Source organism: Phalangium opilio, unplaced genomic scaffold (genome assembly GCF_054372755.1).
Source record: "Phalangium opilio isolate 3A_F unplaced genomic scaffold, DU_Popi_V2 ptg000113l_1, whole genome shotgun sequence".
Taxonomy (NCBI): Eukaryota; Metazoa; Arthropoda; class Arachnida; order Opiliones; family Phalangiidae; genus Phalangium; species Phalangium opilio.
This window is the reverse complement of record NW_028324209.1, coordinates 7,913,778-7,936,656: the sequence shown is the minus strand read 5'-3', so window position 1 is coordinate 7,936,656 and position 22,879 is coordinate 7,913,778. Positions and strand designations below refer to the sequence as shown.

The 22,879-nt window shown below is 39.9% G+C and overlaps 2 protein-coding genes and 1 long non-coding RNA gene across 5 annotated transcripts; 1 reads left to right on the top strand and 2 right to left on the bottom strand.

The window, feature by feature from the left end:
* Window positions 1–65: 65 nt before the first annotated feature.
* LOC149623707 (uncharacterized) lies at window positions 66–4,156 on the bottom strand. 2 transcript variants are annotated; one of them, XR_016374838.1, is made up of 4 exons: window positions 3,715–4,156; window positions 1,815–1,892; window positions 1,162–1,250; window positions 66–332 (listed from the first exon to the last, which is right to left on the bottom strand). It is a non-coding gene; the product is annotated as an uncharacterized LOC149623707 (long non-coding RNA). The 2 variants fall into 2 exon arrangements; XR_016374837.1 differs by having other exon boundaries at window positions 1,162–1,253; window positions 3,715–4,144.
* On the top strand, window positions 1,596–22,357 carry aph-1 (gamma-secretase subunit Aph-1). Its single transcript, XM_089852906.1, has 6 exons — window positions 1,596–1,751; window positions 20,871–21,121; window positions 21,286–21,429; window positions 21,525–21,613; window positions 21,684–21,934; window positions 22,009–22,357. The coding sequence occupies exons 2-6, from the start codon at window positions 21,009–21,011 to the stop codon at window positions 22,153–22,155; spliced, it is 744 nt and encodes a 247-aa protein (XP_089709032.1). The 5' UTR covers window positions 1,596–1,751; window positions 20,871–21,008; the 3' UTR covers window positions 22,156–22,357.
* Dora (zinc finger SWIM domain-containing dorado) lies at window positions 5,916–20,685 on the bottom strand. Of its 2 annotated transcripts, none has more exons than XM_089852903.1 (21): window positions 20,554–20,685; window positions 19,880–20,262; window positions 16,538–16,802; window positions 16,301–16,454; window positions 16,112–16,206; window positions 15,753–16,036; window positions 15,595–15,676; window positions 15,216–15,532; window positions 14,217–15,151; window positions 13,995–14,157; window positions 13,426–13,939; window positions 13,136–13,347; window positions 12,740–13,059; window positions 12,368–12,682; window positions 12,200–12,298; window positions 11,842–12,128; window positions 11,451–11,772; window positions 10,670–11,267; window positions 10,403–10,592; window positions 10,166–10,343; window positions 5,916–9,527 (listed from the first exon to the last, which is right to left on the bottom strand). In XM_089852903.1, the coding sequence occupies exons 3-21, from the start codon at window positions 16,719–16,721 to the stop codon at window positions 9,314–9,316; spliced, it is 5,463 nt and encodes a 1,820-aa protein (XP_089709029.1). In that variant the 5' UTR covers window positions 16,722–16,802; window positions 19,880–20,262; window positions 20,554–20,685; the 3' UTR covers window positions 5,916–9,313. The 2 variants fall into 2 exon arrangements, with proteins under 2 accessions (XP_089709029.1, XP_089709030.1); XM_089852904.1 differs by lacking the exon at window positions 5,916–9,527 and adding an exon at window positions 9,702–9,804.
* Window positions 22,358–22,879: the final 522 nt, after the last annotated feature.

Below are 22,879 nucleotides of genomic sequence, written 5' to 3'. Positions count from 1 at the left end.
GTTCAGAGGTCATCGCGTTCGATTACCTGCATTTGAAACGCTTTCAAAGACGACTGAACTACATATTTCGACAAAATTTTTACAATTTATTTTAAATTATTCATACAAAAATTTTAACTTCTAAAAATATACATTTTTTTCGCGCTATATCCAAACAAATTAACATTATTAGGATTAACTTTAACTGTTAAAATGTATATACAAAAGGTTAACTCGAACAATGGAACTCGGGTGATTAATCAGCGCAACAGAAACAGCATAGAGCCATACAGAGGGCGCACAAACAACAATCTTTGGCCATGTCGTTGTTCCGTCTATCCTCTTGCACAATTCTAAATATTTAAGCATTTAAAATTAATGGGTGGGATGCCAATTAAATACTCAGAAAACCTTAATAAAATATAGAACTCAAGCGTAGTGCCTAGATTTTATCAGAAATTGATAAAATTCGCATTGAAATTTTGTCTACTTGAAAAGATAAGTGTTTAAAGAAAACGGACTATCGCCTATTCACACCCCTCCTAAGTGTTTACCAGAAGCAAGCAAAGATAATAGAATTGGAATAGAAGGTAGATCGATAGTTGTTTACGAGTAAAAGCGTCATTTCCATTTCCGGTTTTGACGTCAAAACAGAGCCAATACCAAAGGCGAACGAATAAGAGACAACCGGAAACGAAAGAACAACCAAATGGCCATCATGGTCCTTAACATCCGTGCAATGCACATACAAAGGCTACTTTTCTATTCCCATACTAGTTTCTCTTCTTTATTCCAGCTACCTATAGACACGTGTTATTTATTTCCACTTCTTGGAAATACCGAGAGGCTAATCACTCTGAGACCTCCATACTAAAAATACGGGTTACGTGTAATCATTTTATCACTTCCAATGCCAGATACCAAGTAATCCCTTTTGTATAGAAAAAAAAAAACTTGGGCTTTTTAAGATTACGCGTAATCCTTTTAGTACTATTAAAGTTATAGCGTGTACATCAACTTCGTTCAGTGGCTAGCCCCTCGGGACGGTGGCTATCAAATCTGACCTTGCATCTTCAACACACCCTTAACCGTGGGGTTAACAATCACACAGCTTTCCCCACACCCAGCGACGCCCAACCTTAACTGAAATCTTTATTTCAACGCTAAAATAAGCCTTCTTACACTGTAGTAGGTTGTTGAGGGTAATAAGGTCCTGGTTGCTGTCCAATTGGTTGTTGAGGATAATATCCTTGCGGCGGAGGCTGCTGTTGCTGCTAATTGATAATGAAAGAAAAGGTACTTTAGTTCTTATCAATATAAAACTTAAGACTGTAATTCCAGAAGAACGACTTTTCCACTTCACATAACTAACTTCTGAAACTACCAACATTCCTAGCGACATTGTGGGGGGGGGCTTACAATGGCCCACAATAATCGGCGTTACCCTCACCCTACGACCACTACCAAAGGCTAGGAAACCCTTCTACATCCCTGTTCTTACTGTTATTTGACATGAAGATACTATTTTTAGGAAAGTTTATAAGCGACCTTGGAAGGGGAAAAAACCCGGGTGGAAGGTCAGTATGGGAGCGCGAAACAGTGAAGGTACAGTGTCATTGCGAAAATATCACGCATTTTTACCGCGGAAACGGTCGTGAACGTGACAGAGTAGCGGAGCAAAGATTTCGGGAAAATTTAGGGATATAGTCCTGAGTTTTTCGTTTTGTAAAATGGATGAAAAATAATATTCAACTGCTCTAAGGAGAGACAAGGTAAGTTCATTTTGAGCTAATCTGACGCGTTAAGCCATACTGTAGGTCATCAAAATCACTTACCGGGAAATATGGAGGGGGAGGAGCGCCACCCTGCTGTTGGTACGGGTTGTATGGGGCTTGCGGGTACCCACTCATGATCTGAAATTAAAGATTAGGGAAATATTTAAAACGCTATAAAACAATTATATAGAAGCAAATGGAGGGAGAGCCTATATGAGATTAGATAATTGTAGTAGGTTACAGTCTTAGAAACAATGTTATTTCTTATATTTAAGATTGGTATGAGTATAGATCATTCCATTATTGACTCATGGATTAACTAGCGTTAGTTAATCCATGATTGACTTAGGTGAAAAGAACTTTACTGGGCGTAGGGGTGCGTCACCCCTAGAGGCAGTGCGAGTTGGCTAGCCTCCCGCGTGTGTAGTGAATTATGGCTCCGTCTGGCGTTACCTTTTGGCGTGAGTTAAATAACCTAGGAGGGCGGCCTCCCGCCTGTGTGTTGGTTTCTCTGCTAGTAATTAATGCAAGGAAGGTTGGAACAGTTGGAACTGAGTTTGGAGCTCGTAAATATTTGCATGGGGAAAGGGCCTGTTGGCGATATCTTTCTATGGAAAAACCCGAGCGGGGTTAGGTAAATTGAATCGCTTTTGAACTTAATCGGAAGCATAGTTAATGCACTGGAATATGATTAGTTTTAGTTGTTTTTCTAATTATCGGGTTGTTGGTAAGTACTCAATAACGAGACAATACAGAGGTAGGAATTATGGCGTATCTACGTAGCTGTAAGACTGGATTCCGTGAAATACGGTTCTGCACTCAGTACATGCATTGCGCATATGTGCGAGATATGGATATGGCTATCCTAAGGCGGGAACTGTTTTAGATACCAATTAGCGCTTCCTAAACCTCCATCGATATCGTTCATGCTAGACTGGATAACGACGAAGACTCGAATATTCTTTAGTTTGAATTCACTAAAGGGGCTATAGAAAATTCCTTCCCCTCTCAGCTTAAACTTCAGTGCACTGGTTCAAACTGCTAGCCTTGCCTTCCTCTCAGAAAAAACCTTTACTGTGAATTTTCCAGAAGATTTCTATTATGAGTTTACTATGATACTATCAGTAGAAAGAGGCGAAAGACTGCTTATCCCTATGCGGGCGGTTTTACAAACAGAGAACTTCTATGGTGCTCCCATGATACCTGTAGTTGTGGGAGGAGTTTCTGAACTTCGGATTGAACTATGATGATAGGACTGGAATTAAGTCAAAGCTAGGTCTCAATGTGGTACGGAAATGATTCACAAATAGCTTCATATAGAAACTGAAATGTAACTAAAACCAAAACCCGAGAACAAAGATCGATTTTTAATGATTTAAATCAGACTATAAAAACGTGATACCCGTCTCATACATCCTAGAGTCGATTGAGGATACTGTTCCTTTACCACCCTTCAAAGTTCAAACAATGAAATACCTTTTTATCACAAATATTAATCCCGAAGCTAATTGTCAACTCTAAAACACCCTGTATATATCATATTTTCTTTATCAAAATATAGTGCCCTTATGCTATCTTCGCTTAGATTGAACAAACACACTTTATTGAACGGAAAAATTTCGAAATTCTTCCTGAATACGAAATTAAACGTTTCATAACGAAAACCTCATACTTCCCGTAGTAATATATCTCCTTTTAAATAATATAAATTCAAAAAGTGCGTTTGTACTTACGAACAGGGATAAAAGTTAAGCGTATAGTTCGAACTGTACACTACGCGCTACGCCTACGACTATATAGACAGGTAAAAACCTAGACCTTTGCACCTATAACCAACACGTGATATTTTTCTCAGGTAACAAACAAGAACGAATATTTTTTAAGTAGTAGTATATGTACAGGTATATCTTGGTTAAAAAATAACCACACACAAAAGGCAGGCAGGCATAGAAAAACTTACATTTATAGAATAATTTAAATGAACCTCCGAATTACGGTTGATGTAAACGCTCCGATAATTTCGAGCTAAAAGACCTTGATTTCGAACTAATTTACACTCGAGCTGTTACGGTTAAATATTAGAATAAAATACGATGGCGTTCCTTCTTCGCTACGTTTATCTTTAACAAGCAGAACCGATTATCGCGGGAAAAGATCACGTGACGAACTGATAAAGCTAATTAACCTTTGAACTATACGATATTCGCTATTGTTATAACTTTTTTTTTGTAAAGAGGTGTTTTTCATCAACGTTTAAAACCAACTGATGGCTTGATCTAAAGAACTAAATACCTAACCTTCACGCGAATATATTGCACGAGGTCTGACGTTGGTAGTCTGCAGCTTTACTTCGTCATCATTCTATGATTGCAACCAAGGAATAAACTTTATTATCGCGGCGTCACTGTTGCAACTAAATGAAATTTATTCTCACAGATATTCTTTTTTTTTTTCGGAGGCCGCGGGTTGATATCCTAGAGGAAAGTTTGCGACGTAAAAATATTATAGAGGAAATAAATCGTACATAGTACAAATAAAAAAAACTTCTACCTTAAAAGGCCTCCCCCTTAAATATCAAAGTCAATATATAACGAGTCTAGAACACGATCAACTTCGGATTGGACAATTATATCACGTATTCAATTAGATGTCACTTTCTCTACCTATAGTGAGGTTCTTCTAGACTCTTTCTATATTTACTCTGGTAAAAATTAACGGGGAAACTGTTCTGGGAAAGACCCTAAGTATGCGTCATTCGTACCCGAAATATATTGGGCGGTTTAATTTTTAGATTTTATGAGTGGGCTGTTCTAAAATAATTTTACTGTATTGACGTATTGTTTGTTAATTTAAACAAGATGGATAACCCCGCAGTGAAGCTACTTCCTAATTATTTGGGGTTCTTCCGGGAGCTCTTTCTTGGGTCGAAAATCTCCCCTATTAAACATCAGGACCCACTAAACTAACTGAAGTCTACTATGTAAAGCTCTCCGCCATTTTGAGGGGAAAAGGGAAAACCATTCTTAAATAGGGACCACCGAGAAAGCGTTTTCCAAATTTAAGGCGCTTCTTGCGACTGTCACTTATCTGTGACTAATGTCTGCGACATCTTACCAGCTACCATCACGTTCTCCCCCATCTAGGCCAAATAGACAAATTCGGAAATTACAAACAGAGAAACCAACACATGCAAGACCGTCAGTGGAGTATTCTCCATCTCACCAAGAAGCTACGTCAGACGCAGTGCGAGTTGGTTAGCCTTCCGCGTGTAGTCTCGGGCTCCGTATGGGGTTGCTTCTTGGCACGAGGGAGAATACCCCAATGGCGGTCTAGCCCGAGGGGTCCGTCATTCGAAAAAAAACGTACGGGATTTTTACGTATTTTTTTTTATTTAAATGGATTTTTTACAAAAATCCAAAATCCAGTAGGATTTTCAAAAAAAAAAACCGTTGTGTTTTTGAATTTTTTCATGGAATTTCATATTTTTTCTCGGGATTTTGTATTTTTTTTTCGGGATTTTGTATTTTTTTCGGGATTTCGTAATTTGTTTTGGGATTTCGTAATTTGTTTTGGGATTTCGTATTTTTTCTGGATTTTGTATTTTTTTTTTTGGATTTTGTATTTTAAACTGTAATTTGTATCGTCTTCCTGGATTTGTGAATTTTAAAATTTTGGATTTTTTGTGGATTTTCACAAAATTTTGGATTTTTTTGTGGATTTTCTAAAAAAATTTCGGTATTTTTTGATTTTTTTCTGGATTTTCGGTGGATTTTTGGATTTTTTACATAATTTTATATATTTTGAAACTTTTGAAAGATCTTCGGATTTTTCAAAAAATACAAAATCCTTTTTGTATTTTCACTGGAATTTTGGATTTGTTTTTGGATTTTTCCCCGAGCGTACGGGATTTTTTGGCAATGACGGACCCCTCGGTCTAGCCCCTGTGTGTTGGTTTCTCTGTTTGTAATTTCCGAATTTGTCTATAAAATAGCCCATTCCCCAGTGGGACCCGTAAGGTTGTAATTTCCGAATTTGTCTATAAAATAGCCCATTCCCCAGTGGGACCCGTTTTAAGGACCGAACCCTTTCCGGGAATGTCACAGACAGTCAAGCTTAATTCATTTTTGTTTAGGCCTACTATTTTCTTTAATCGGAACAATATTTTGGGGAAAAAGTTCATTCTTTATTAGTTAAAAACAAACACATATATTAGGCACACGTTTTTCTGCAACTTGGCAGATCCTGTAGAAAAAAAAGCTTTAAACATCAACAAATGATACTATTATACGAAGAGTATAGTCATATACATCATAAGTAAAATTCATTATTATCAAACACAGCGATATTTATGGGGTTTTATAATTAAAACACTTTACGAAAAAAAAAATATATAAAATACAAATCCCAGTGTTAACTTAATTATTTTTTATCAACAGTCGCGGAGGGAGTTGAGGTTTAAACAATTTTAGTTAAAATAACAATTCATATGACCAATAGATTCTTCTTAATCTAAATTTTAAAAAATTATGCAAGTTTTTCATTGCCTGGTCTATAATTCACGAACATATTGGCGGTAACAAGGTTTTTTTTTTGGTTCTATTAAAGGCAAATAGAAGTAACAGAACGTAGTTTGGCATTAAGGAGGTATTAATGAACGGCTTCGGTAGTGACCAGTATGATGACGTCATCTTTATACATCATAGCTCAGCTTTTGACGCGTTAGAATATTTTTGGCTCTTGGAGATTATAGGTTTTTGTAGCGCAAACCATAGCCCGCGCATTAATACTACCATAAGTTTATAAGATATGTTCCATAAGTATGACACTACCTATACTTCGTAATGCTACTGAGAGACTTAGAGCTCGAGCTAGTTCAAGAACGACGAGCGAGAATTGACTACACGCGGTTTTGAAGTCCATTTTCCTGTTTAGTCTGTACTAAGCCTTTGACAGCGCCTCACGAGAATCTATGACCTACGTCACTAATGACAAGAAGCTCCAGTTTGTAACCAGTGACAAACTTAAGGATCATATCAAGAAGTTATATCTAGTATCTCAGAGAGAAGGTATAAATTCGCCAGATTTCCAGCTTTATCTCCAGTCCAAACGTTACGTAGGTCCGGAGTCAATCCCCGTCTCTAAATTACAACCAGCCAGCATCTCATTGGTTCTTGAAAACTCACGTCAGCGCGACGACGCGAGTGACGAAAATTACAGTCATATTTTCCGACTGAGGAGAGGCAGCGAAATAGCCCGGCGCCTCCTTTTACGTCCCCCCTTGTATTTTGAAAGGGAGACTGGGACTATGGCCTGGCGCGAATACAAAGGCATCTTATACCTTCTCTCTGAGATACTGATATAACTTCTTGATCATATCTTATGAACTTATATAGATACTACGCGAGTTTAAATCAAATCAAACATATCGCAGTATATATTTTTCGTTGACGTGATACTCTCCCGACTACCTTTCTTTCTGTTATTTCTGTTCAGCCTTTCATTCTACCATATTAAACTAAATAAGTAGGGATTTATAGACCCATATTAAAGTCATCTCGAACTTGTAAAACACTTAAGTCACAAGCAAAAAAAAAAATTATAGGTCTAATAATTAAAATAATTTTACCATAAACCGGTAATGAATAAATATGACCATGAATCTATATAACTATGAATATACAGCTCTATCATATGCCCCTTCTATCATGTCGATTTGGTTTGGGTGTTACCCTCCTAGCTTTGACGCGTTTTGCGTAGCTCTAATAGCCAATCACGAGACAAGAGGAAGTGACGTTTCGAATTTACACACCCCCGGACTCCCCCTCCCTTCTCCCGCTCGTAACACTAGCAGACACGTGACTGATATCTCCTTTCGCTAAGCCCCGCCCAAACCTTATCGAGAGGTTAGACAGCCTAACGCAGCTGTATATTCATAGTTATATAGATTCATGATATGACCTAATCGACCCTACAACAACACGAGAGATAAAGAGAAAAAAAAATAAAAATAAATGGGCGTTAAAAATGATTGAAAATATTCATTAAAACTAACATTTATAATAAATACAATATGTACACTCGTAATAATAACCATATCCGATACTCGGCGGCGAATTTAAGCATCGTTTTATTTGTTTATAATGCGAAAACGTTTACGAAAAAGATTAGTTTTCTAGTCTAATTTGCATGCAAAATTGAATAGCAAACGTTTACGTTCTTATTTTTTTTTTTTTTTGAAACATTAACCACAATTAGAAAAAAAAAATTGGATTTTCTTTTTTTTTCTATATCGGAACAATTTTGCATGATTGGATTATTTCTTATTTTATTTTTTTATTTTTTTTTCAGTGAGCGTGTTACGAAAATACTGTATCATCTTAAACTCACACAATTATTTAATATCTTTTTTTTAAGTTTTCCGGTAAATTCATTCATTATATATATTTATATCAAAATAAACACGAACTGTATACGGCGTTAATATACCGAAAACCTTTTTTTTTTTTTTTTTTAGCGCAAATAATTGAAGATACACGGAAAAACATTTAGGTCCTACAATTTTTAAATTTTTTTTATTTTTTTTTTCCCACTATAGAACTATCTCAATCAATTAATTCCACACCATACCCAAAATAGTGTGTTTTTAAAAACATTTCTTTCCCCCCAGGGATGGGAAAATGAGATGGGATGGGAGAGAGAGAGAGTTAGTAAAAATCCCGCCAAGTTTATGATTTATAGAAGAATTAAACAACACGATATTAGACATAAACAGCAGCACTCTTACCTTACAAGACAGGATTTTTTTTTTTGCACATTTTCACCGCATGGCCTTGTTTAAATTAATTATTTAATTAATTAATTAATTTGTGCATATCAAACGGCGGGGAGCGAGGGGGGTAGGTATTTAAGATTTTAGTCACCAGCCAGCAGACGACGCTAAAATGATCCGATGAACGCGTTAAATTCTGTACAATGAATGTTTGAGCACGAAGTTTTAATGTTAAGTGAATGTTCGTGTGTAACTGTTTTTCTTCTTAAATACTTCTTAATTAGTTTCTTCCCCATGGGTTAATTAATTATTTTATTTAATTATCATATTTATTTCTTCATTATTAAATTAAAAACTAAGAAAAAAAAAAAAACATCATGTCCGTAAACCTGAGCGTTTATGCCGCGATGAAGATCTGTACAAGATGAGTCGTATATTTCATAATAATTAATTAATGTATGTTTAAAATTAAGTTAAGAATACTTAAACTGGTTGGGTGTTTGTTGGTGGTGTTCTTGTTGATTTTTTCTTTTAAAACCTTAATTGCATAATTAGGTATAATTTAACTTCATTAAGGGTGTTGCGTGTGTGTGTTTTTTTACAGTCGATAAATTAAATATGAGGAACAAAAAAATATGAGCAGTCTTTCGTTCTTATAATTATATTAGACGACGACACAAAAGAAAGACGCGAAATTATAAATGAACGTATAAGTTACTGAAGAAAGATGGTGTGAGAGAAGAAGAAGAAGAATAGTAGTTAGTGGTGGCGTCCTAATCTAAACCCTTCATCAAACTGACGCCGCCAGAGCAGTAGCGATTCTCGACCACAAATCCTTCTTGCAAGATTTAGATCGACGCAGACTCTGCAGAAGTTCGTTAAACTGTACCATTCCACCAGGCGTCATCTGGAAAGCCGACCGAGCGCTTCGAATGATGCTAACAAAATCTTCGTACTCGGCCGGGGTGATATGGTACATCTTGAAGTGAGTGCACGCTATGAACCTGGAATTAACAAAAATTACAGCATCTCCGAAATGCCACTAGGATGAGTTGATACCGAGGGGCTGACGCGTAATCGCCAAGCATGAAGCTCAAATGAAGTATCGAGGCGTAATCAAGGCGAAATCGCGGCGTGCCCCCGCGCAATCCCGAAGTCCCCCCCTCCGAAATCCCCCCCTCTTAGCAAACCGCTTAATCATGGCGTGTAAGCCGCGTACGTTGATGTACAGTTAAACTCATAGTGATATGGTACATCTTGAAGTGAGTGCACGCTATGAACCTGGAATTAACAAAAATTACAGCATCTCCGAAATGCCACTAGGATGAGTTGATACCGAGGGGCTGACGCGTAATCGCCAAGCATGAAGCTCAAATGAAGTATCGAGGCGTAATCAAGGCGAAATCGCGGCGTGCCCCCGCGCAATCCCGAAGTCCCCCCCTCCGAAATCCCCCCCTCTTAGCAAACCGCTTAATCATGGCGTGTAAGCCGCGTACGTTGATGTACAGTTAAACTCATAGTGATTAGAGCCCCAGTTGTTAAAACGTCAGTCCGAAACAAAAATTACTTTGAGAGTCCCAACTAATTAAACACCCGAGGAAAGTGGCAAAAATATAATGAAACGTTGGAATATTAGACTTGCATTTGTTGGCATTTCTGTATAAGTGGTGTCAACAGATGGGACCTCAGTGGCTGGGTTAGAGTGGCTGTTCCTGAGCGAGCTAAATAATGAGCAGCTTCAACGACAATGTCATGTAGAATAAATGGACTGGCCACACTGTTGACTGTGCATATACAGAACTCTTGCAGATAAGATGTTCCTGCGCGAACAATCATACTTTAAGCATATAAACTGCCAAGCGAGACTGGCGTAACGCACCTAGTTTTTTGGCAACCTCTAAAAGCCATTTGACATCTTCTCCATAAGGAGGATTACGAGCGTATTTGGCTTGTGGACGATCATCGTGAACCCTTCGAGCTAATGTTTCCATGGCTAACATGCCGACTCTATACGCGGATAATAAGTATCCGAGTTGACGCTGATTTAACTGAGGGATAGATCCATTTACCTTCGAGTGAACAGTTTTCCGAACATGAAATTCAAACGTTCTTTGGTCTTATACACGGGGTTGTCGATGGAACTTACCTGGGGTTGGGGTGGTTGTGGTATATTATTGGCGGAGGGAGGGGCAGCGTTAAGAGTTAGAACTGAGCGTTGTTGAATTGAGCCTTGATTCATGGGAACCCCCATAACGGGCGAATGAGTATATATAGAGGTATTCTGTGGTGGCCTTAAATGAGCCGTAGTAACGGGTGTTGGAGGGTAGTAAGAGTGACTGATGGGAGCGTAGGTGTAATTAGCCGGATGAAAGGGAAGAGGAGGATGAAGAAAGGGTGGTAACCCCGGTAGATAACTGTAAGGGTGACTATAGGGCAGCGCGTAGGACACTGGCGCGCAAGCTAACTGAGGCAGGACTTGAATGGGTGGCGGAGGTTGTTGAACGACTTGGGGTTGTGGCATGGGAAGGCCGACTCCATCCCCCATGTGGCCCATATTCAGCGCGCCGCGATTTTCAATGTTGGGCAGCTGAGATTGTGGTGGACAGACATCAGACGTTGCCAGCGTCGCTTGATTGTTGGATGCAAACGACACCATGTTTTCACTGGCGTGGGAAGCGGCTGTTGACCGCTGATTCGATATTCTAGAGCTAGGGTGTTGGAGGCTCTCTTCGTAAAGCTCATGCCTGAAACGAATTAGAAAATGACTGTCATGTCCCGCGTTTTGCATCGTGACTAGTAGCGTGTATAGGCTATATATCTCGAGCTTCATATCTCTACGACAATGAGGACATACCCGCGTATGATAACTGCGTAGGATTATAAGCTTAACATACTTGATAAATAATTTATAAAAAATTATCGCGTACCATCTTCTGGCAACATCAAACAAGACTTCCGGATACACTCCTCCTCCTTTAGCGGCTGATTCGACGGCTAAACAAGCTCTTTCAAGCATTTCGCTACTTTGCTCTTTACATTGAATTAGAGCCCTTTGGATTTCATTGGGGTTCAGAGCGTGCGCGTGTGGTAGGCAAGACAGAGCCAGCTCCGCCGCGGCCCTGACCATGGAGGGATCGCGTCCTCGGGATGCTCTGTCGGCCAAGGACGCTACTTCGGGAGGGGTCAAGTGCCCCTCCCAAGTCTCGATCAAAAAATTAATCGCCGCGTTTCCAATTTCGACAGCTTGACCTAAAGGAACCGAGCTCAAATTGTAAGAAAACAGTCGACAAGCGTCAGTCGGGTATGCTAGAACTTTACCCGTAATCCAGGACACGTGAGACGAATAGGTTCTGGATAACCAATTAGGCGAGACGGCATTATGAAGCCCTAGAGCGTAAAGGCCTATTTGAAACGCGCACATATGAAGACCTCTATGCGGGCCGCGATGGTTTTGGCTGGAAGATGGTTGAGTGAACAACACCGCGTTGGAACTATTTCCACCAGCTTTAACCAGTACCGTTTTAGCCAATTCAAACATAAAGTGGGCCGAGGCCTCACTGGGTTGATTAGGAACACTAGGATACACTCGCTTTCCTTTATTAAAACTGTCAAAGAAAGCCATTACTATTCCCATCTTGAAATCATCCTCCCTCATGGATGAAAAATCAGTACATACACTGATCGTGTTAACTTTGACCCAGCCACGATAGTACGAGATATTCCTTCACCAGGATTAAAAGGTGTCGTGAATCTCATTGGTATTCCTTGAGGCGGACTTAAGAAATTAAAGTAGCAATGTTGAAAATCACGACTGCGGAACTATCTCCCATCGATATGTACTTACCTCTCCGTATCTCTTAGTTTGTTTGGTCTCGTAATTTTATCCCCTGATGAACTCGAAGCGAACGAATCGCTGCTCTCTCCACTACTTCCACTGTCACTTCCGGGACCAGTTGTTCGAATCCAAGTACTTCGACGCACGACTGTCGGGGAATTATCGCTCGAAGTGGTTTCTGGTGCGCTACTATCGATACTGGCCATTCCAGCAGAATGTTTCTTAGTTGTTCGAAAATTAGTGCAACGAAACTTGGCTTCCCAAGCTTTGTAATCTTCTTCCCATCCGGGACTCGAGCCTCCGTCGCTTCTTTCGTTTCTTAAGCTAAGCGCGAATAATCTTTATAATTTAAAACTAACAAAGGGTTTGACGTTTTCCTACCGTCTATGTCCGTCTTTCAAGTGAACTCCGTGTACGGCCGCATCTTGACTGGCACCCCCAATTCTAAGCGCTTGAGTTTGCTGTTCCAAGTCGCATACGCCCATGTGCCCGTAATCAATTTCGTACCTTTTCGTCATCTGCTCTATTTCATCGAGAGGGGTGGAGTTACCATCTTGAGTCGGGGAATAATCTTCACTCGCGGCACCAGAATTGCTAGCATTGTCAGTATTTGTTGGAGTACTTGACGAGTAGAGATACGGATTGAGTACCGGAGCTTTATACATTTGATGCATTTCTTTATCTAACAGCTTGTCCATAATCTGAAAACATAAAGAAACAAATGTTGGCGTGGGTTGAAGAAAGTTGGGCGCTATTCTTTAAAAGACTCGCGCGTACCTTTACAAGCTTTTCTTGGTCATCTTTATAATGGACCAAGAGATTAATCACAAGATCTCCACGTTGGCGTCGTGTACCCTCACAAAGCAAAGGGTGTTCAGCTTCTGAAACATTGGCCTTCAATCCTAAAGCGGCTACAGCGGCTTCAAATCCTAGAATCTCATCCGCTGATTGCTTGCCATTTGTTTGCTGAGCCATTTTCACACCATTTCCTGCAATACCAGATTATAAATTGACATCTCTCTCTCTCTCTCTGTCCACAACCGGTGACAGCAAGTAGCGCGACCCACCTTGGAGAACTAAAGCGTCAAAAATGAAACTAGCAAGCATTAAAGGTAACAGCGCTTCTCCTCTCGATCTTAGCTGTCCATTCCTCAACTGCTCGGCACGTTCTCTAACCACTTTAAGCTCCCTATCAGTTAATGGTATCTTCTTCAGGAGTAGTACGACATCTTGTTCTTGATTGGCTAGTTTAACTTCTAAAGCTTTAGTGGAGGCTGGAGGACGGGCCAATTCCAAACCAAACAAAGCAACGCAAAAAGCCAAATGGTGATGCTCAACATTTTCCGCCAGTACTGTACTGAGAAACGCGGCTTTGGCTAAGGTGGCCGAGGCTAAGAGACTAATCTGGTGGGAAGCCGGATTAAAACGTCGACCCTTCTTTCCTCGGGCAGTTTGTGGTGGCAGTTCCACCATTAAATTTGGAGGGTTGACCAGCAACTGTTCGGCTAGCTTGACGGCCAGCGTGCAAGCTTCTAAAGTATATCCGTGTGCGTGAAGAGCTTCCGCTCTAGCAAATAGGACCTAAAACGAGCGACATTATATATAAATACCATACGACGTAAGCGCAACATCTTACTTCAAGCGGATCCTCAATTTTCTTTACAGACACGACAAATTTTTCTTCCTCCTTTTTCTCTTTATTGTCTGGTATTTTTGCTTGAGGATCGTAGTAGTACATTTGATACTCGTCACTTGATTGTTGAGACTCGCTAGCTTCTCCCTTATTATCGCCGACATTCCTACAAAAACTTACCATGAATACTGATACCTTATACTACCAAAAAACGCGCAACTATACCGGTTGGCGTTGGAGCCATCGGAATCATTTTCACAGTCGGAGGGCTTCGAGTCATTCTGCCCAGCAATACTAGAGCCATCGGTAGCATTATTGGCGCTCGAACCAGGCTGAGGGACTTCAACATTAGCCCTGCTGGTACTTGGTTGTGAGAAATCTACAACATTAGCCGCGGCTTGCGGCGGTTCAGATTTTGCCACCGCTATAGAGTAACTTCCACTCGGTGCCAATCTTTCTAAGTCAGAACCATCAGCGTTATCATTTTCGCAAAAGCCTTCGCTGCTAAGCGAACTGCGATTGCTTTCTGGCTGGCGTCCCGGCGCTACGGTCGTGTTATTTTGAGTGTTATGTACAGCGTGGATGAGAATCGTTCTCCTTTCGTGAAGGTTGCTCCAATGGCTGATACCCTGTCCTAAGTCCATCGCTCGTCCAATACGGCGGCAATGATTATGTCCGAGACTGCAATCTTCACCCCCCAATATTGTCGGATGGTTTGGGTCATTTGGCCCGCTTGACGGTTTTGCTTGGAAATACGGAGAATACCATCTTCGAGCTCCACCTTCTAGAAAGGTAATTCCGCTGATGGGGTAATCACTCCAGTCCAAGAGACACGCTTCCATGGCAGGTTTAAAACCGGTAAAAACGTCGATATCACTTCTTCTGATACCGCTCGCTCCTACCGAACTACTATTACGCAATTTCCACACTTTATCCAGAACCTTTAAGTGCCACTCGTGCAGTTGAATGAAGAAAGAGTTTCGGTCCTGAGGAGAGAGGGCGGGATTTAAGGCGGCCAGTCTCCATAAAACTACAATTTCATCGCATAGGCTGCTACAAGCGTGTTGAGAAGCGTGAGTATTACTGTGAACGGAACGTCCGCAATGATTTCCCGAGCCAGTATGAAGCGATACTTTGGTATTGAACCACCAAACCAGGATCTAAAGAAACACTCCTTTACATTTTGTCCTATTCCGTTTGCGATGGCGTCAACGCGGACAATACCTGATCGCACGAAAGAACTTCTTCGGTTAGTATGGCAAGCAATGGGATGGCGTTTCTGTCATTGCGTCTGAACATCTCTCTGACAATCGACAGCAAATTCCACATTCCTTCTGGCTCTCTGCCACGAAGTGGACGCAACAGACTAGACCATTCGGACGCTGCGGGCGGCGCGGTTGAAGAGAGATAATTGACATCGCTAAAAACAATCGGAGAGGGCACGCACAGTTTTATCAAAATCTTTCGAATGTTTTCGTGCAAAGTGGATTCGTCCAAACACCAAGATGTTTGCGAATCCGCTGATGCCCCAGCAGTTGGATCTAAAATATTAATGAAAACATTAACCTAAGCACGGAACTAAGACAATTTCTCACGAACATACCTGGCGCACCAGGCAATGAATTTATAGTATGTTGATTGGAAAGTAGGTCATCTAGCAAACGCTGCGCTGTAGGTAAAATTTGCTAATGGGAGAAACGTGGATCGTTAACCAATAGTTCCGAGGAGGAAGAATACAAAGTTGAACGGAACTAATCTTACCTGTTGAGGTAGTTCGCTTATAAGATATTGAGCGAATTTCTGTAACTGATCTCGATGAAGTCTGGATAATGATTCAGACACTGGCGCTCTTAATCGAACTTGAGTAGGCTGATGAATTCGGTGCAAACATACAGCGACCACGTGAGAGCACCAAGAAGCGGTGCTAGTGCAGGTGCAACTACAAGATGTTATGCGACAACGGTCAAAGGTGACGGCAACATTGTAAGCAGTTTTAGAAACAGAAATGGACTGAGGAGGCATAACAGTTGCGCTTAGATGAAATCCTGAAAGAGGATAAAAATTCCTATATTTGAACAATGATCTCCCATATATTCCATTTTGGAGTTTCTGGAGCGTACCAATTTGCAGCAAGTCCTTAACAGCTCGCGCTCGGAAGAGATGTTCTCCACGTTGAAACTCATCAGCACTTCCATTTGCCAAACAAGAATAAAGCCTAAAAACATCCATTTACAAAAATATAGTTCTTAATAAGCTTGCAGTGTTTTAACAAAACACTTTTCACTATGAAAAACAACAGAATAACATACCGTATGTCTTCTTCATTTTCGGGGAAACTCCAAAATGCTATTCTTAGCTGCAACTGTTCTGGAACTGGTGGGCAAACATGCTCAACAATTTCAAAAGGAATGTGACAAGCAACGACTCTCGCGGATGCTTCCACCAATGACAATACTTGACCCTCTGTAAAGTATCACCAAAATAAAGTCGGTGCGTTCGTAGTTTTTGCAAACGGAACAGGTCGTAATCAGTAGTGGTTGACTGACCCTTTGGTTTTCCATAAGTATAGTAGTGATGGACACCACCGTTTCCACTTCCATTCTGTCTCTTCCAACCCCGCCAATTGTTGCACAAGCTCTCTGGTTCGCTGATCCAGGAGCACAAAGAATCTTCTTCAAAACGATCGCTATCTTCGAAGGAAAATCTATCTCCTTCGTCCCAATCAAACATTCCAACCAGAGTTTAAAGCGCTTAAAAAAATTGGCCCAGTCACTTCGATTTAACGCGCAACTTCACAGAACTTGAATTTCCCTGAATTTATAAAATGAAAAAGAATACCAACACATCTTAAAACCCACAGATTTTACAGTTACGGGATATTTTGAGAAGTGACGTAACAGCGACATTTCACTCAGATTCTGATAATGCGCGAACTAGCAAATGTTTATAGTAATTTCTGAATGATCCTGAAGACCTTTCTACTATATTGATTTTAAAGACTTCCCCAACATGTTACTCTCGTGCTTTAGTACCGACAATGTAAATAATAGTGATGTAGGACCAGCACTAACCCAATATTGCTGTAAAACCAACATTTCCATAGAACCATCATCATTGGAGCCAGTAATATTACAGAACCAACATTTCCATAGAACCATCATCATTGGAGCCAGTAATATTACAGAACCAACATCATTGTGCATAGTAACGATATATAACCAACATTTCCATAGAACCATCATCATTGGAGTCAGTAATATTACAGAACCAACATCATTGTGCATAGTAACGATATATAACCAACATTTCCATAGAACCATCATCATTGGACCCAGTAATATTACAGAACCAACATCATTGTGCATAGTAACGATATATAACCAACATTTCCATAGAACCATCATCATTGGACCCAGTAATATTACAGAACCAACATCATTGTGCATAGTAACGATATATGACCAACATCATTGTGCATAGTAACGATATATAACCAACATCATTGTGCATAGTAACGATATATAACCAACATCATTGTGCATAGTAACGATATATAACCAACATCATACATAGTGACGCTATATAACCATTATTATACATAGTCTCGCCGTGAAACCAACAATATACATAGTCTCCCCGTGAAACCAACAATATACATAGTCTCGCCGTGAAACCAACAATATACATAGTCTCGCCGTGAAACCAACAATATACATAGTCTCGCCGTGAAACCAACAATATACATAGTCTCGCCGTGAAACCAACAATATACATAGTCTCGCCGTGAAACCAACAATATACATAGTCTCGCCCTGAAACCAACAACATACATAGTCTCGCCGTCAAACCAACAACATACATAGTCTCGCCGTCAAACCAACAATAGTCATAGTATCGCCGTGAAACAAACAATATACATAGTCTCGCCGTCAAACCAACAATATACATAGTCTCGCCGTGAAATCAACAATATACATAGTCTCGCCCTGAAACCAACAACATACATAGTCTCGCCGTCAAACCAACAACATACATAGTCTCGCCGTCAAACCAACAATAGTCATAGTATCGCCGTGAAACAAACAATATACATAGTCTCGCCGTCAAACCAACAATATACATAGTCTCGCCGTCAAACCAACAATAGCCATAGTATCGCCGTCAAACCAAAAATAGCCATAGTATCGCCGTCAAACCAACAATAGCCATAGTATCGCCGTCAAGCCAACAATAGCCATAGTATCGCCGTCAAGCCAACAATAGTCATAGTATCGCCGTCAAGCCAACAATAGTCATAGTATCGCCGTGAAACCAACATTATACACAGTATCGCCGTGAAACCAACATTGTACACAGTATCGCCGTGAAACCAACATTATACACAGTATCGCCGTGAAACCAACATTGTACACAGTATCGCCGTGAAACCAACATTGTACACAGTATCGCCGTGAAACCAACATTGTACACAGTATCGCCGTGAAACCAACATTGTACACAGTATCGCCGTGAAACCAACATTGTACACAGTATCGCCGTGAAACCAACATTGTACACAGTATCGCCGTGAAACCAACATTGTACACAGTATCGCCGTGAAACCAACATTGTACACAGTATCGCCGTGAAACCAACATTGTACACAGTATCGCCGTGAAACCAACATTGTACACAGTATCGCCGTGAAACCAACATTGTACACAGTATCGCCGTGAAACCAACATTGTACACAGTATCGCCGTGAAACCAACATTGTACACAGTATCGCCGTGAAACCAACATTGTACACAGTATCGCCGTGAAACCAACATTGTACACAGTATCGCCGTGAAACCAACATTGTACACAGTATCGCCGTGAAACCAACATTGCGCATATTAACGCTATATACCCAACATTATACATAGTATCGCCGTGAAGCCAACATTATACATAGTAACGCTATATACCCAACATTATACGTAGTATCGCCGCGAAACCAACATTGTACGTAGTATCACCGCGAAACCAACATTGTACGTAGTATCACCGCGAAACCAACATTGTACGTAGTATCACCGCGGAACCGACAACGGTCCCGGTAACGACGCGGAACCGACAATTGCCCCAGTAACACCATATAGAGTCAAATGTCTATATTATGCCAAAAGTGGTGTAGAACTAGAAATGCCACAGTACTGTTTCTAATGTTATAACATAGTCCTAAACTCCTTAACGTGCTTTATGCACCAACATTGTCCTAGATACAATAGACGTTCTGAGACTGTCCCCTAGTACACTATGGAATAATCCATACTTCTCATAGTTTTACTATCACCTCAATTATGGCAGAAGAAATATTTTTACTGTAGAGTGTATACCACAATCAATAACCCATTGTCTTGCTATGTAATTTAATAAAAACCTTATATAATAATAAATTAGAATTTTTAGATACACAACTAAAAACCAGCGTGGAAAATTGAGGCCATTTAGACTAAAAGATATATCGTAATAAACAAATACTTCAATAATAAGAATAATAAATGATAAACAAATCAATCATATGATATGATCCGACTGTTGATGTTGTATCAAAGTATTAAGTACCTTACAGAACAAAACAACAACAATCACAGTGTATATAACACGAAACAAATATTCGCTTTTTATATTATTTAGCAACAATAAACAAAATAAGATTATATACGACGGGCCTTGGCAAAATAACAATAGAGACATTTAAGAAGAAGTGATAAAGACAGTCAAGGCAGAGCCTTCAAGCCTTGTCAAGACTAAGAGAGAGGAAGCCTAGTCTCTTAGGCCTAGGCCATTAACGGAGAAGCCAACTTTTTTCGTTAGTATCGCTATGTGCACTAATTAGGCTTAAAATTAAAAGTCATATTTACATTTCAATTCCGTGTCTTTTCAATCCAATTAACCAACGATGATGATACGGTTTTGAATATCAATAGGTATCATTAATTTCAGAGGTCCCGAAAGTCGAAACGTAAATATAATATCGGCTTTTTCGCCAGCTGACGAGTGTCTCTTTACTAAGCAACCCCCAAAAGGCTGTCAAAGTTCGGGGCTTTGCTTGGTAGCGAAATTTTTATCTTTCGATAAAATATATCTGTCAACGAACTTCTCGAGTTAATCTTGCATAGAGTGTCGAATTTGTCGAATGAAAAAGACTAAACATAATATTTGACTAAAACAGTGCACAAAGTTTTTACCTAAACAGCACGAAAAAAGGACAAACAAAAGCTCTTTATGGAAATTTACGCTAGGCCTTACCAAGGAGGATAATATGGAGGGCCGACTTAGTATAATTTTAGGAAAGTGACTGGTAGCCCTGCTTACGCTAGTGGCCCCTGGTTCATCTGCGGAAAACTAACGTTTTGTCGTCTGCAACATATTCGGTCCGCCATCGCGATTCGCCAAAAGAAATATCCCCCTACCTCACCCCCCCGCCAAACCAATAGTTTTCCGTAAATGAACCAGGTGTCAGCAGGATCGAACTCCAAAAATCACTTAACACCCCCCAAAGGCTAAGTCGGCCCTCCATATTATCCTCCTTGGCCTTACTTCCCTGTTTACAAAACCAGTTACCTTCTATGGACGGTTACGCCAATACCAACATGCAATACACATAAAACCAAGGAGGAAAAGTTACAAACACTTACAGTTGATCGTCAAATTAGTTAGAGATCTTGCAAATATAAAGAACTTGCTATCCTTATTTTGAGAAATTCTTGGAAATAACTATATGGGGAGAAAAATAATTAGAAATTTCATGACGGTTTTGATTAATTAAGGAACCCTTAAAGGGTCGCAAATTATACATTTAAAGCTAAGTTCACTGTTTTAACTTTCGACTCCTGTGATATTTCTCCATAGGGTCGACATCAAAGATTTGCCGCACAGCCCCCCGCTGAAGGGATCGTTAGTAGTCGTCTGCTAAATTGCACTGCAACATACTACTCAGGTAACTACTGTACTTCATTTCTGAGTCAGCCGCCCAAAGGAAATGTCAATATGACGTTAATGGAATTTTTTGGATGCTCTTTAATTGCTTTTGGACCTCCAGTTGCGCTATTTTCGATTACAGTAGCCAAAGATCCCATCAGAATCATTATACTAATATCAGCGTAAGTTTATTCTAAAATTATTAAGAAGTTTACATAATGTGTGGGGCCTTGGCCTGTAAGAATGTAGGCAGTGATGCTGTCAGTGTGTCCACTATTGACCCTTGTTTAACGGTGTAGTTGCGCTCTTTTTAACTAGTCTTATTAAACGAGTGCATTATTTTTAGAGCATTTTTCTGGCTATTATCCTTGCTTCTGTCATCGATACTATGGTTTGCAGTTGTTCCACTTCAAAAACAGCTGGCATTTGGGGTAGTGTTCTCTGTACTATTCCAAGAAAGCTTTAGATTCCTGTTTTACAAAATATTAAGGTAAGCGAAATTCCTATCAATGAATGACATCATAGTAAAGTGTCAATAAAACTCCTAAAAGTTAAGTTAATGAAACCATACCATTTACAATTTAGAAAAGCAGAAGTTGGGTTGAAAAAGGTTGAAGAAGTTGGTGGTGTTGAAGGGGTGGCTGTTTCTAGCAACAGATCAACACTAGCTTATGGTACTCGTCATTTTCTGATGAAAGAAAAGTACTCTCTTAACCAGAAAATCCTCAATTTTCTTATTCTTAGTGGCTGGTCTTGGATTTGGTGTGATGAGTGGAGCTTTTTCCTTAGTTAATGTTCTGGCTGACTCAGTTGGACCTGGAACTGTAGGACTTCACGGTGATTCTCCATACTTTTTCATCATTTCAGCATTCACAACGCTGGCATTCATTTTGCTACACACATTCTGGGGAGTGATTTATTTTCACGCCTGGGATCATAAGAACTATGTCCAAATTGGTTACGTCATACTCTCTCACCTAACTGTCTCTTGTTTGGTAAGCTCTGACAATGTTTCTATTTGTGGCCAATAATTCCTGTTAATAAATAATATATCTTTATATAATTGCAGACACTTTTGAACCAGCAGCAATTGTACTGGGCATCGATGTTGCCCCTGTATTTGTTTCTATTTTTGAGTGGTGGTTTAGCCTTTAGAGCCGCTGGTGGTAGTTTTCGAAGTTTACACGCCTTTTTTAGTTGTACAATCCCAAATTAAAAATTTTACTTCTATATCTAGTAATCTAGTTGAAGAATTTTTTCACAATGAACTCACCAAACCAAATTGAACTGTTCAATTCATCATTATAGAGTTGTCTTCTTAATTAATTTTCATACTATTATTTGATATATCAACTCGATTTTGTAATATTCTATAATATTTTCCTACAATAAATTATTTATGTAATTTCCCAACATTATTTTTGTTCATTTTATTATTTATTTGCAATACTTTGGTACTCGTAATTACACTAGTGTCAAAAAGTACTCGTCATCACACATTTTATACTCATTGTTGAGAGCCAGTTGTTGAGGGTAAAAATTTGACCCTCAATATTATCTTTATGAGCCCCGCCTTTGTTAGTGGCTGACATTTCCTATCATTAATTCGCGCATTTGTGTTGCTGGAAGGGAATGAAGTAGCGACACGGAGCACGTATAAGAAGGTGAGCCAAAGATGGAAGCGGGGGGGGGGGAAGGTAACTATAAAGGCACAGTCCGATATCTCTCTCACGCGCACCTACCTCGGCGCACAGGCAAAGAGCCAGACGTCACGTGATCCAGTATTCTTCCTCTCTGTTGCGCCGATTGCGCATGTGGGGAACTCTTATACTGAGCCACAGCTTGGTACCCGTTTTGAAGGGGGGGAGGGAGACTGACGGAGTGACTGCAGGACTATACGGAATTTACGAGAGGTTTTCTGTGGGCGCTGCCATAACCTG